We start from the raw sequence: 13,037 nt of genomic DNA, 5'->3' as shown, positions 1-13,037 counted from the left end.
ACGTGTCATGAGTAACTGTCTTGAAAAGATGAGAAACTAATCGACTTGAAGGCAGCGAAAAATTATGCCAGATGTCAGTGGAGAGTTGATGACAGTTTTCAACAAGGGAAGAGGGTCTGCAGCAGTGTTTTGTCTGAGGGTTGTAGGAGACAAGTTTTTGTCCTTAAGTAGGAATAGTTTCATTACAACCATCACATTTTCTTTTTTTAATGACCTTCCATTCTTCGGCATTAAAATGTGATTTAACATACATTGTTGGGATGAGGTGGTGATGCTTATTAATTCCGTATTCTCAATCATCTATTTGGAAGGTAAATGGTTCCCCAGATTATTTGTGTTTCACTCATCTGCAGGTACAAGGTCTATGCTCTCAATCCAGTACTACTAATTTAACATTGGTTTGTTTGAGTGTAATTGTTGTTAGGAAATTACACATTGGAAGAGGTGAAGTTTATATGAGTAATCTTTATTGCCACTCAGCCAGACTGGCCAACACAATAAGACAGAAATTTCTGGAAGACTGTTCTCGAATGAGCCCCAATTCTTCTTCTGTTTCTCAACAGAATATGTTTCTGCAACGAGGGAGTTCTAGAGGGGATGGGACGGTGCCTTCAGGATCCGATCGGAAAGGTACAGTAGGTCGTGGGGATGTCTTTGTGGTGGATGAAGAAACTGACTTGTTGGATCCAATATTCCAAAATGGCGGACAAGTGAACCCTCAGTGGAAACCTTCCAGAAATGGACCGAAGGGAAGCCAGAAGGAGAAATCGAAACTATTAGAGGAGAACATAACCACAGACAAAAAGACCGACTCCAGTGGGAGAACTACATCACTGTTCCCCAGAAAACCATCCAATGACATCACTGACCTGGACATCGGAAGTGCCACCAAGAAGCCCTCTGTGGGCTTTCCTGTACTTCCTACGATCCCTTCAGATCCCAGAACATCCACAGACTCCACACACACACTAAGGGAGGAGACAGATGAAAGGTCCGGGTCTGTCTCCCCTACACCTCATGTCACCATCACCAATGGTAAACAACCAGACAAGGAGCAACCCGGCATTGTGACCATTGTATCCAGGGACAGAGACCTGGTCTTGGGCTCGGATGGCAAAAAGTATCGGCTCCAGAGAGGACCACCGGGCCGAATGGGTCTCCCAGGACAGGAGGTGAGTGGTCATACGGTCTTCATGTTGATTTAATACCATTGTTTTTAATGCATGTATGTATCCAAGTGTTCAAACTACAATAAAGAAAGTCCTCTTGAGGTTGCTCTGCCTGATGTAAACTGCTCAATGAGAATTTTTGTTTTTGTAGCTATTGCAGGCCGAGGCTTGTTTCCCACTGAATTAACAGTACATTTGATGTATCATATCAGAGCTATCTGTTGTCGGATGAGATAAAAAACAAACCTCCTGAATGAAGAAAGTGCAACCTCTGTTTATGCTTTAAAGCTTACAAGAGCTGTTCTCCATCAGTTGCCATCTGAATCTGATCAAAGAAGGTTACACTGCTCAAACATATGTTGATCCACATGGATTTGGTGCCGCGATCTGAGCACTAAGGGAGCTGCGTGTTTAAGATGTCTCAACAGTTTGTCATAGCATTACTCAATGTGAGGACCTTATTGGTTCCAGAGAGTAAAGTCATTTTATAGTATCCAATCGGAAGGTTTACCTGGTATGAGAGGTGGGTCATCACAGAGACTGCAGGGCAGACAGAACCAGAACCAGACTGCACATCTGGTCATGTCTGGGCCGGTCTCCGGAGTCACGCTGCCATAAAATCCACAGGATTACTCAGCAAGATTACTGTGATTGATGACGGCTGTAGGGAACATAAAGGAAGATGTTCTGTCTTCCTCTTCTTATGTGCTGCATTTTAGGTCTTGCTTGCTCAGCAGTATATGTTAGCCTGTAGAATTAGCATTTACAAGTATTGTGTTGAACTTTATTATGTTTTGACACGATATGTTAAGCGTGTTTTTTAGGGAGATACAAAAGAATGTTACTATGTCATGGCCACAGAAAATACTCATCTCTGATTGACTGGCAGGTGCTTTAAAATGGTATGACAAGCGTTTAACAGTTTAACCGCTGTTCTAAATCAGTGTGAAAGGTGTACTAAATTGCTTGATGAAATTGACCTAATCATGAGTTAAAAAGACCAACTTTGTTAAATGGATTGTGACTTAAACACAGGTTCCCTTGCTTTCCTCTGGACATAGTAAAGATGTAGGGAGATATACCCGATTTATGGATTTGTCACACAGTTCCAAGCAGTTTAAATGTATGTATATCCCAAATACACTTTAAGCCATACAATCTTACAGTGGTTGATTGGCATTCAAAGTGTTGGGAGGGAGATCTTAAAATGAGTTTTGTTGTGGCTTGTTGCTATTTCCACAGGGCTGTCCTGGTGAGCCTGGCCTTCCTGGGTTTAAAGGTGATAAGGTAAGAAAAGTGTGTTTATGACACATGATGATGTTAAGCTAGTTCACTTGACTCCTTATGATGTAAGTGCACCTCTTAATTAGCATGCAGGATTATATCTTATATCTCCTCGTGGTCTGTGAGCTGACCATTTAGGGCATGTGCTGAAAAAAGTTTTTTTGTACACAGCCCTGGCTCTGTAAATGGGAAACAAACAAAGTGGCTCAGATCGAGCCACACAACACTATTCCAACCATTATTTGTGTGTCAGTTAAAATTTAATTACCTGCCCAAGGACATTCAGCCTACTTTTTAGTTTGCTGTTGTTGTGATGTTAGCTAAGGAGACTTGTGAGTATCGCTTTCTAGACCTGGGACCGTCTCGTCCTCTCTTCATGTTAGCTTCATAGCAACAACTGAAATGAAAGTCTGTTAACCCACAACTTAGCTAGCGTTAGTTACATTATTTACTGTGTCGTTGTAAACTCTATATCATGTTATTTGTCATAGTATAGGATTTCTCCAGAATCACTTACCCCACCTTTAAGTATACATGTCAATTATTTATGCCAGAGCCCCAATGCTGCATCAAATATGATGGAATGTTAAAAACATGGCTGTGCTGAGTTTTCCATATAAATTGATTTGTTTTGCTATAAAATTACCACTTCCTTTTCATCTCTCACAGGGTAACACAGGCCCTGAAGGGAGTCCAGGAAGAAAGGGGGAGCCAGGACCTCCTGGACCGGCAGGTTTACCAACCCTCTACCTGTGGAAGAACACAGCGGAGGAATGGGCTGCCTTTCAGGTAAGGTGGTAACCTTAGATTTTACACATTATTCTGCTTCTCCATTTCTCTCTCTCCATGCAGTCTTGAGCTTGGAAAAAAATATGGTTTGGATGACCACTAGCTATTGTTACAGTATAAATAAAATGTTTAGAGACAAGCCTGATCCAGCACCTTTTTCCCACTGATTCCCACTGGCAGATCATATTCAACATGAAACCTTTGAGAATGTGTTTCAGAAAGGTCTATGCAGAGACAGCCCAGGGTCAGGGTTAGCCTAGCTTAATACACAGTCTGGATACACAAAGGAACTGCTAGCCTAGATCAGTCAAGTGATTTCCTTTAAAGCTGTCATATTTACATGCTGTTTCTTGTTTATTTAACACGCAAATACAAATTGAGAACAAGTTAACATATCCTTTGGGGCTCTTTACTGACTTTGGAGCTCTTTACTGATGTCAGTTACCTCAAAGACACACTAGACGTCATATGTCACCACCTCTCTCTGCCCTGCTATTCCTGTCTCTCTCAAGCTATCCCTATCACAATAAAGCAGAAATGTCACCCCCACCCCAAAAAAAGATCATTCCAAATCTATCTGTTAAACCTTGGACCCTGCTGTTGTGGTGCGTGCAAGCTGATGCTTTGTCCTCATCTGTTTAAACTCTCTGTAGTGGGCACAGCTGTATGTTGTAGAATACACCCACCAGTTTGTCAGCATGATGGAGAACTGGCAGATTGTTATTGGAAAAAGATGACAGAAATAAAAGTCTGTTAGTAGTTTGTGAAGGCGATTTGTTACTGTGTTTTCTTTGAACTTTATGTGGACAACCTGCAGAGGTCACTCACATGTTTCCATTCATTCTGAATGAGGGTCAGTGATAAGGCAATGGTCCTTTTGGAGTTGGGGAGAAGGTGATAGAATAATTTTCTGTGTTCACAAATGCTGATTGGTATCATCCATGTGCTATACACTTTTTGTTTTATTTTTATTTCAGGGTATTTAACTTAACCTGTGTGTTTCTATTCTCTCTGCAGCAAACCAATTTCTACCAGTTACTCCATGCTGGTTGGCCTGTAAGTATGCTGTGACAATTAATATCATGTCTCTGTTGGGATTCAGTTGTTTTGTTAGTTCCTGTTGACCTGAGGTTGGTTTCTTCTTTGTGAGCTTGCAGAGTAAAGAAGGCCCTGCAGGACCACCTGGAGAGACAGGCAGGCCTGGCATACAGGTAAGAGATGGGCTTCATGCATAATTATAAATGCAAACAATTAACCTGAATAAATCACATTTAAAATGATATTTCTACTTTGATTAATTCTGAATTCATGAATGGGTTATATTTTTCAGGGGCCACCTGGTGAACCTGGGGAGCGAGGACGACCAGGGATGCCAGGAGAGATGGTAAGTGCCTAAGCCATCACTTCCTGATCCAGAAGTAACTTAATCAATGTAATTAGTCTCATTGGCAGGGCTTGACATTAACACCAGCCAACCCGCCCAATGCAGGTGGATTTAACACAGTCACTCCCACTAGCCACTTTCACAAACGAATTGCTATTTGACACTACGACACTACAACTCACATGAGTACTACCTCCACATAGTGTTTGCTCATTGGTCCATTCGTGAAGCCTCTCTTGACCGACAACACTGGAAACAAGTTGACTCTGTGGAGATTAAACTCGTGGACTGGCCGTTGGACTGAGGGCTGTTTTAGCCTGCCGTTAATTATGAACTTAACCTGCAGCAGCAATGACATAGCGATCCTTTTTAATAGCAGGAGAATCCAGACCACAGACGCGTCGCTCTCTCTCCTGCAGTGCCGCCGCGCTAGGGTGCACGAGGAAAGTGCCCTTAAATGCTGTAAATTATATGTTCATGATTAAGGGACATGGTGTGGTACGTGGTAGCCGGGCTGCCTTTATGTCACACAATATCGTCATATTACAACTACCTTTCATGAGTTAATTCTATGTTTTAATAAAAGTAATCATGCCGTATAGGAAAGCAGAAGATGCGTTTTTAAGGGGATAATCTGGAAAATAAAGACCTGTGTGCTCGTTTCAGGTGGATGTATCTCCAGTTACTCAGAGCGACCAGAGCTTCATGATGATGAACATAAATCCAGTCAGAGCTCTGCAGATGAATTACAAAAAATCCAAAAGAGCCCAAAACTGATATAGGCCTACATAAATTAACCTTAATTGTGGATTTTTTCTTAGACAAAACTTTATTTCTAATGCAGATAATGTTTCTACTCTGTATTACAGTATTGACTGCTGTTAAAAATAAATAGTGTTTCTGATGCAGCACTTTTAATAAGAAGCTACTCTTTTTATGTTAATAGACTACATGTTTTCAAAAAAAGGAACTTTACACACAACCTTATCAGAGCTAATGATAATATTAGTAGATTTTAGCAAGTCAATTTAAGCATGCCGTTGTCAACTTTAATCATATAAAATGTAATTTTCCAACAACAAAAATGTGGCTAGTAAAAATGCTGTGTGGCTAGTAACTTTGGTAAACCACTAGCCACATTGGCCAGTGAGCAAAAAAGTCAAGCCCTGCTCATAGGTTTCTGAGATGTTTCAAAATGTCAAATTTGATTTCACACTTGCTAAAATCTGTCTTTCTAGATCCAGGAAACGTAATTTTTGGTGACTGGGTTGATGCCTGTGGTAACTTAAACATCAACAAACACTGCACAAAAATGTGTTTGTGATTAAATGAAGCCATGAAATCTTTTTTAAATTCTAACCATTCACTGAAGTTTAATCATGCTTACAGTTAGTAGTCAAAATAAGAATGGCACATTTTTACAGCTGTACAATTACATCAAATGGAAACATTGTGGATATGTTGGGCATCATTTTATGTTCATGTCCCCTGAATAGAATCTGACATATTTGTTGTCATTGGAAACTTTGGGATGCTGATCAAAGTTTAAAATTAATCTGTGGGATTGAACAGTGATTGTCAATACAATATGCAGAGTTTAACAGTTGAATGTTAAGTTAAATTAAGTGTAATATAGCTGGTGGAACAGAGTGAGCGTGGTTAAAGGGAGTGGTTGTTTGGAAACCCTCTACACATGAACCTCCCTATGATGTAACCATTCTCATATTGAGAGAATAAGTATTTTTATTGCTAAATTAAGAAATTCCATATTATTTTCTAAATTTGATTATACTGAGGTTTTGCCTAGCATAGACACAGAACAACAGTCAACTTGGGAAACAGAGGTTTAGGACCCAAACACTGGGGACCCAGGCTGAGCATGTTCACTTCTCAGTGTTTATTAAAAAAGGTGAACAACGTACACCAAAGGTGAGGCAGGCAGTGTAAAAGGGAAACAAAATCCATCGCAGAGCAGGCAGTAAGTCAACAGGTAATCCAAACACAGGAAACACAAAGGAAGAGCTGGGACACTTGACCAGACAGCGAAGACGGCCTGACAAATGACTAAGGAACGAATGACAAGGAAGGTTGAGATAATGCGGGACAGGTGAGGGCGGAGCGGACAATCAAACCAGCGGGAAAAAAACAGACACAGGAAGTGAGTGAAATGAGAGGAGAGTTAAGTAACAAAGTAAAACAGGAATCAGAACAAATTAATAAATTACACAAGAAAAAACATAATCTAATACAGACGACGGGAAAAACACAGAGACAGGTATGAGACAAGTATGCATAGACACAAGGATTTAACAAATTAAAATAGGAAATTACACTCAAAACGAAAACCATGAAAGATGTGTAGTTGGTCCCATTTTCTCAATTCATCTTTCTTATTCTTTCACTGAGACCTGCCTTCTTAGTGCACGTCAAATGAATAAAAAAAAACTCTGACTTAAAGCTGGGGTAGGCAATTTATTTCAGAAGCATTTTTGTTATATTTGTTGACTGCGCACTCCTTGCGCATGAGAATTTGTTTTGAGGGAGTGGCTTTGGAGGGAGCCCTAGAAGGAGGAGGTGGACAGTTGGATACTTTCAAAATCTAGCTGTCTCTTGCTAATTTTCCAGCGTTGCCTACCCCAGCTTTAGTGTGTTTGGGTGAACAGCTTGTAAAAATAAAGGTATATTAAACTGCATTACATCCATCTCAAAAACCATCTCAGATACATAAACATGCGTCATGGAAGTCCACTGCGACCATATGGAAAATGTGAGCCTGTTGCCATATATTGCGTGAGGTCTCAGCTGGGAAATGAGTTGCCACTGAGGAGCAAACAGTTTGGTTTGGGATGGTTTGAAACACTCAATCGCCCATATGACAGCCTTTGGTGTCTACTCTGTTTAGATCCCGTGTGGCAGAGAATATAGATCCACTGTGTGTTTGTGTTTGAGTCACTGTGTAGACTACATGGATGAAAGCACATTTTTGTTTGTCCCATGCCAAGAAGGTTGAAAATTCCACTGAATTGCGAAGTTGCCAATTTGATCCATGGACCAGCAGGATAAATCTGGGTGGGGTTAGTGAAAAAAAAGCACTTGCTCCACCCTTACAACCACCGAGGTGCTCTTTAGCAAGGCCCTAAACCTGAGCTGCTCCAGTGAAGCTGCTCAGTGGGCAAATGTTTAGATTGTATACAGGTAGCTTCCAGGTGTGATTAGTGATTAAATTATTAGTCAATTAACCAACAGCAAATTTTATCATTTTGAGTAACCGTTCATGTCATTTTTGAAGCAAAAATGTTCCCAAAAAAGAGTCCATTGCTCAAAGTGAAACAACTCTAGTTAAATAAAAGCCTTCATCATATCAGTCCCCGCATATGTAACACCCTGTTACATGTAGCCATCCTTCACTGCCAGCACAGGTGGTTTAGCCATTCACTGTGATTATGTACATGTTTTCCACCTGTCTTCAGACAGAGTTATTGCGGGCCACACTCTTCTAGACATTGTGTTGTTATTCAGGTGTTGCCTTGTCTGTGTGATAAATGGCTCCTCTGAGCGGTGGAGAGGGTCAATGTCTTCACAACACAAACCTATAATCTATAATGTAGCTTGCAGCTGTAGAGTGTTGTGCTTCACGCGCTGTATTTCTAGTTTGTTTCAATTCAGATTTTTGTTTTTATTTTACTTTGTCACTTTTCAGTTAATGTTGTCTTCAAGTTTCTTTTAAAGATGTCATAACTACTCACTAACAGGCTGATAAAGACACAGTCACTATCAACACATGTTGTCTGATAGGGTGAGCCGGGTCACAGGGGCCCTCCAGGACGAGACGGGACCCCGGGGAGAGACGGGGAAAATGGAGAAGATGGTCAGCCCGGATCAGCTGGTGCTCCGGGAACACAGGTGTGCACATTCTGTATCGTGAACAGTTAAAAAGCACACAAATAATACATGATGTGGTTTTAATTGTTGAAGTTTTTCCACCTTGTCTCTGACTGACATCAGGGCCCGTGGGGATACAGGGGAGAACGAGGGTCCAAAGGGGAAAAAGGTGATGAGGTGAGGAATAAAAAAGCACAGCTGCTTTTGTAAGGGAAACCAGTTAATACCACTTACATGTTAGATTTACTGTTTGTGAAATCAGAGGAAAGAAGGCATGGCTGTACTGGATGCAGTTTGAGCCGCGGCACATGAATGCTATCTTTGGGCCATGTTTTAACAATTCAGTACCTTAATTGTCATTTACTTTACTTTTTTACTGATGGGTAACTGTCACTTTTATTCAAAGCAGTTTCAACTGACTTTTTTTTATACTAGTGTTGAAATAAAATGTTTTTTCCATTGTTGTGTTGGAGAAATATTAACGTTTTTCTACAAAACCCTTCTTCATATAACTTGACTGTCAAATGTTATCAAAACATTTTTTAAATAAATAAAAAAGTCTAATTGACAAATTATTTCATGTAGATAAGGATCCAATCAAAGAGTAAGAAAAAAAGATTCTGACCAGAAGTTCGATGCCAGGTTTTGGTTTATGATAGTTTTCCATACTTGGTGCTATAGACACATTTTGGTCAGTACCAAAAAAATCAATTGAGGTTTAAAATTCAGCCCATTCAGGTCGTTGAACTATCACCTAACAAGCTGCTGAGCTAATAAAAGTTCTACCTTTCAAAGAGAGGTTGGGCATGGACATGGGGGCAACAGAGAGAAGCACACAGCTGTGATGTATATGACCACATTTAAGTTGATATGGTAGACTTAAACCTTCAGCAGATACAGAGTCATATTATCATTAATTTTAAGTCGTTTTTCAGGCAACCTGGTAAATATCCAGTCCAATTTTCACTCTTTTTGCTTTCTAACTCCTGAGGGAAAGATCTGGCTCTTTAGCTGCTAAATGTTCACCAGCTATTTGCTAACTTTTTGTGTTTGCTGTTTGCTGCTGGGCAGGTATTTTTTAGAGGTATTGAACTTTTCAGCTGAAAACTGCTGCCTGCTGCGGTCGAAAACAATGCTAATAATTTTGAAAAATGCTGTAAACGCTTTATAGAGCGGACGGGAACTGCTGCTTTAAATCCAGATTTGATAAGGCCCTTGTAGCATGAGACCTTTTCTCCAAATTGAAAAATGTTTTTATGTAATTTCACTTTGGTGAAATTGATTGACACTCTTGTATGCAGGATAAAACAAGAAAGAAATCTGCTTTTACATAGAAGATAATGTTTCTTTTCTCTACCTCACCAGGGTCTCATTGGCCTCAATGGTCCAAGAGGGGAAAATGGCGAACCGGGTGAGAAGGTACTTGTTGGTGAAATCAGCCATCCTGAATATAGTAGAATTTGTCCTAACATAAACCATTTTCTTACAAAACCGAAATATATGCTACACAACATTAATGAAATAACTCTAGCCTTTAGTGGCTTGTTTTTAGGAGGTATGAAGATGTAAATTGAAAAATTAGATGCAGTGTAATGATCTTAGACCATGTTTTTGTTTTAGGGCTCAACTGGTTTGCCAGGCCCACCTGGTCCTGTCGGACCACCGGTGAGTGTCTTGTACCCTCCCTATTATATTCCTTTTTATGTGTGCGACAAACCATGATTGGAGGGAATTTACATTTTTTATTCATAACCCCTTGGAAGAAAGTAGGAGGATCATAAATCAAGGAGCATTTCCTCTTTATATGTAACATTAAGCTGCTTAAACATTAGGAAGACGACATGTACAATCTGCCGGGCAAGATGCCAGCACATTACAGGATCAATTTAAAACAATATGCATGAAAGTAACAGCTGTCCTTGTGTAACACATTTCTTACACATCCAACTGGTGTCAAATAAAAGGAAAGAAAAAACAAACTATCAGCTTTTGTGAAAGAAAGACATGCACTGCTGAATGCTTTTTAATCCCTAATCCAGTCCCTCTTTGAACTTTAAGTTCCAAGCAGCGAGGCACTGATTCTCATATTCTCTTCAGCCTATTCTCGGGTTTACTTTGATTCAACTTGGCAAGACATCAGAATGTCTGCCTGATATTACCACACGCACTCTGATCAGTAGGAGGTCATCTGTTTGATTAATCCTCACTCTGTTTTCTATGTATTTTAATGGTGTATTGTTATTAAGTTGACACTGCATTTCTGAATCTTCTCTGCAGGGTCCTCAGGGGATCCGAGGTGGCTACGGGCCAGAGGGGCCCCGTGGGCCTGATGTGAGTGATGTGCCATTCGACTCTGGCTGCTAGCATTAAATGCATGTCAAGTTTCCACCAGTCAAATATTTGTACTTGTTCTGTCTGCTGTTTGCTTATCATGTCTTTCCCGTTCTTCACTGTCTTACTGCTTCACTATTTTGTCATGTAGTGATGTTGACATTAAAAGGACAAGCTCACCAAAAAAATAAATACATTCAGTCTTGACATAATCATCCTGTAACAACAAGTCACAGTTTTACCAAATAATAAAACTATTGAGCTTGGCCTCTTTTTGTGGTTAAGCCTAAAAAAATGGTGACCATGTTAAGCGTCTTTTCTTCAAACTGCTTTTTTGAAGCCCATGTAAAGGAGAAAACAGGAAATATATCAATTTTGAAACTTCATCCACAAATTGTCTCAAAGATGTGGATGAAGTTTGAGAACTACATACTGTATTACTGTGTTTGTTTGGCTTTCATACAAACTGTAGTTAATATACTTAATATTGGGGGAGTGATTAATGCCTGATTATTTTCTACTTTTGGTGAATTAATATTATTATTAAGTGATCGTATAGTTGCGTTCACTGCGAGATACTGTGTGTAGGATGGTGGCTCATTCATGCTGTTATTAACGTGTTGTTACCAGGGGGAGAATGGACTGGATGGCCCCCCAGGTCTGCCAGGGCCGACGGTAAGCAGAAAAACAGATGAAATGATAGAATATGGCTGTTTGTGCATGTTATAAATTTATGTCTATTTGTTTGTGTGTGTGTGTGTGTGTGTGTGTGTGTCACAGGGCGCACCAGGTTCTACAGGACAAGTTGGCAGTCAAGGAGTTAATGGTTCAAGGGTAAGATTACACCACAGTTTTATTATAACTATACTTTAAATGTGAGTTAAAGCTGTTTTCCCACAAGGGCTGCAATTACTTTAATGCTTTAATTAATCGATTATTTGTTAGATTGTTAAATGTTAAAAAAGTGAAATTTTCTCAAAATTTCCAAAAGCCAAGGTGCTATCCTCAAGTTGCATGTTTTGTCCAACCAACACTCCAAAACCCTAAAGGTTTTCAGCTTACTGTGATATAAAACAGAGAAAATCATCTGATTCTACCATTTCAGAAGCATGGGATGTTTGGCATTTCTGCATAATTACTTAAATGATTAATGGATTATTAAAAAACTGTTTTCAATAGAGTAGAAATTTGAAAAGAAGCAAATGTGATTTTTTTGATTTTATACTTCATGCCCGGAAGGTTTCATTGACATCAAACCAAGTGACCAAACTTAGTTTACAGGTTTCTTCCTTTGTGTATAAATTGTTTATTGTTTCTTCTAGGGGGACATGGGACCTGCTGGCAGCATTGGTCCCAAAGGCCCACAGGTATACATTTTCTTTGGTTATATATATGCTGCAGTTATTCAACTTGCTGGAAATGTTTATAGACTGTGGCATAAAATGCGTTGCCTTCCCTTTCTTTCGACCAGGGGCCTCCAGGTTTAGAGGGACAGATGGGACCTCCAGGACTCAGAGGACCCCAAGTGAGTACAGTTCAAGGCAAGACTGTTAATGGAGACTTCTGACTCTTTGGGGTGCTGCTTTGCTCACTTTGCCGCCGGTAAAGTGCAGGAGGTTAACTTCAATCTGTGCATTTTAACAGGGACACCCAGGGCTGATAGGTGCTCCTGGACTTAAAGGAGATCCCGTAAGTTTGTTCTCATCATGTTAATCCTGTTCCTTTTTTCATCTCTTTTGTTTTCTAAACCTTAAAAAAGAGATTTATTGAACTGAATTTCACACAGTATAAGTCATATAACTTTGATGCTGATACTGTGACAGATGCAAGTGTTTTAGAGCCCCACTCCATAGTCACCGTACAGCAACCAGTTGTTCTTAACTATAAGATCATGGTTGGACTGTATTAACTAAATCGACTTGTCAACTTAACTGTTTTTTAGATTTACGCTAATTGTTTAGGTTAGACAAGGAATCAGAAAAACAGACCTGTGGTAAGTGAATCAATTTTAGATGCATGATCAGACAGATGTGAAGGGATAAGTCAGATCCGTGAATCCAAACTTATCTGATTCTTTGGGCTCAAGAACCCCTAGTGTGAATTCAATTTAATTCAACAACTTCATTAATCCCACTAGGGCCAATTGCTTAGAAACTACTCAACACACGCACACATAGCATAACAACATACACAACATG

General features: G+C 39.9%; 1 protein-coding gene across 2 annotated transcripts in view; it reads left to right on the top strand.

The window, feature by feature from the left end:
* The window catches only part of si:ch211-196i2.1 (collagen alpha-1(I) chain), a 107,305-nt gene that overhangs the window by 56,748 nt on the left and 37,520 nt on the right, over positions 1–13,037 (top strand). For both annotated transcript variants that reach the window (XM_038734455.1, XM_038734456.1), the window contains 16 exons: positions 564–1,172; positions 2,412–2,456; positions 3,123–3,242; positions 4,260–4,298; positions 4,400–4,453; positions 4,573–4,626; positions 8,422–8,529; positions 8,632–8,685; positions 9,874–9,927; positions 10,129–10,173; positions 10,786–10,839; positions 11,470–11,514; positions 11,620–11,673; positions 12,162–12,206; positions 12,311–12,364; positions 12,484–12,528. In XM_038734455.1, coding sequence (XP_038590383.1) covers positions 564–1,172; positions 2,412–2,456; positions 3,123–3,242; positions 4,260–4,298; positions 4,400–4,453; positions 4,573–4,626; positions 8,422–8,529; positions 8,632–8,685; positions 9,874–9,927; positions 10,129–10,173; positions 10,786–10,839; positions 11,470–11,514; positions 11,620–11,673; positions 12,162–12,206; positions 12,311–12,364; positions 12,484–12,528 — 1,479 coding nt within the window. The remainder of the gene's footprint in view (positions 1–563; positions 1,173–2,411; positions 2,457–3,122; positions 3,243–4,259; positions 4,299–4,399; positions 4,454–4,572; positions 4,627–8,421; positions 8,530–8,631; positions 8,686–9,873; positions 9,928–10,128; positions 10,174–10,785; positions 10,840–11,469; positions 11,515–11,619; positions 11,674–12,161; positions 12,207–12,310; positions 12,365–12,483; positions 12,529–13,037) is intronic.

This window comes from Micropterus salmoides, unplaced genomic scaffold, assembly GCF_014851395.1.
Source record: "Micropterus salmoides isolate LMB-PRFRI ecotype aquatic unplaced genomic scaffold, ASM1485139v1 Ms_hic_scaffold_20, whole genome shotgun sequence".
In the NCBI taxonomy this organism is placed as follows: Eukaryota; Metazoa; Chordata; class Actinopteri; order Centrarchiformes; family Centrarchidae; genus Micropterus; species Micropterus salmoides.
This window is presented reverse-complemented; position numbering and strand designations above follow the sequence as displayed.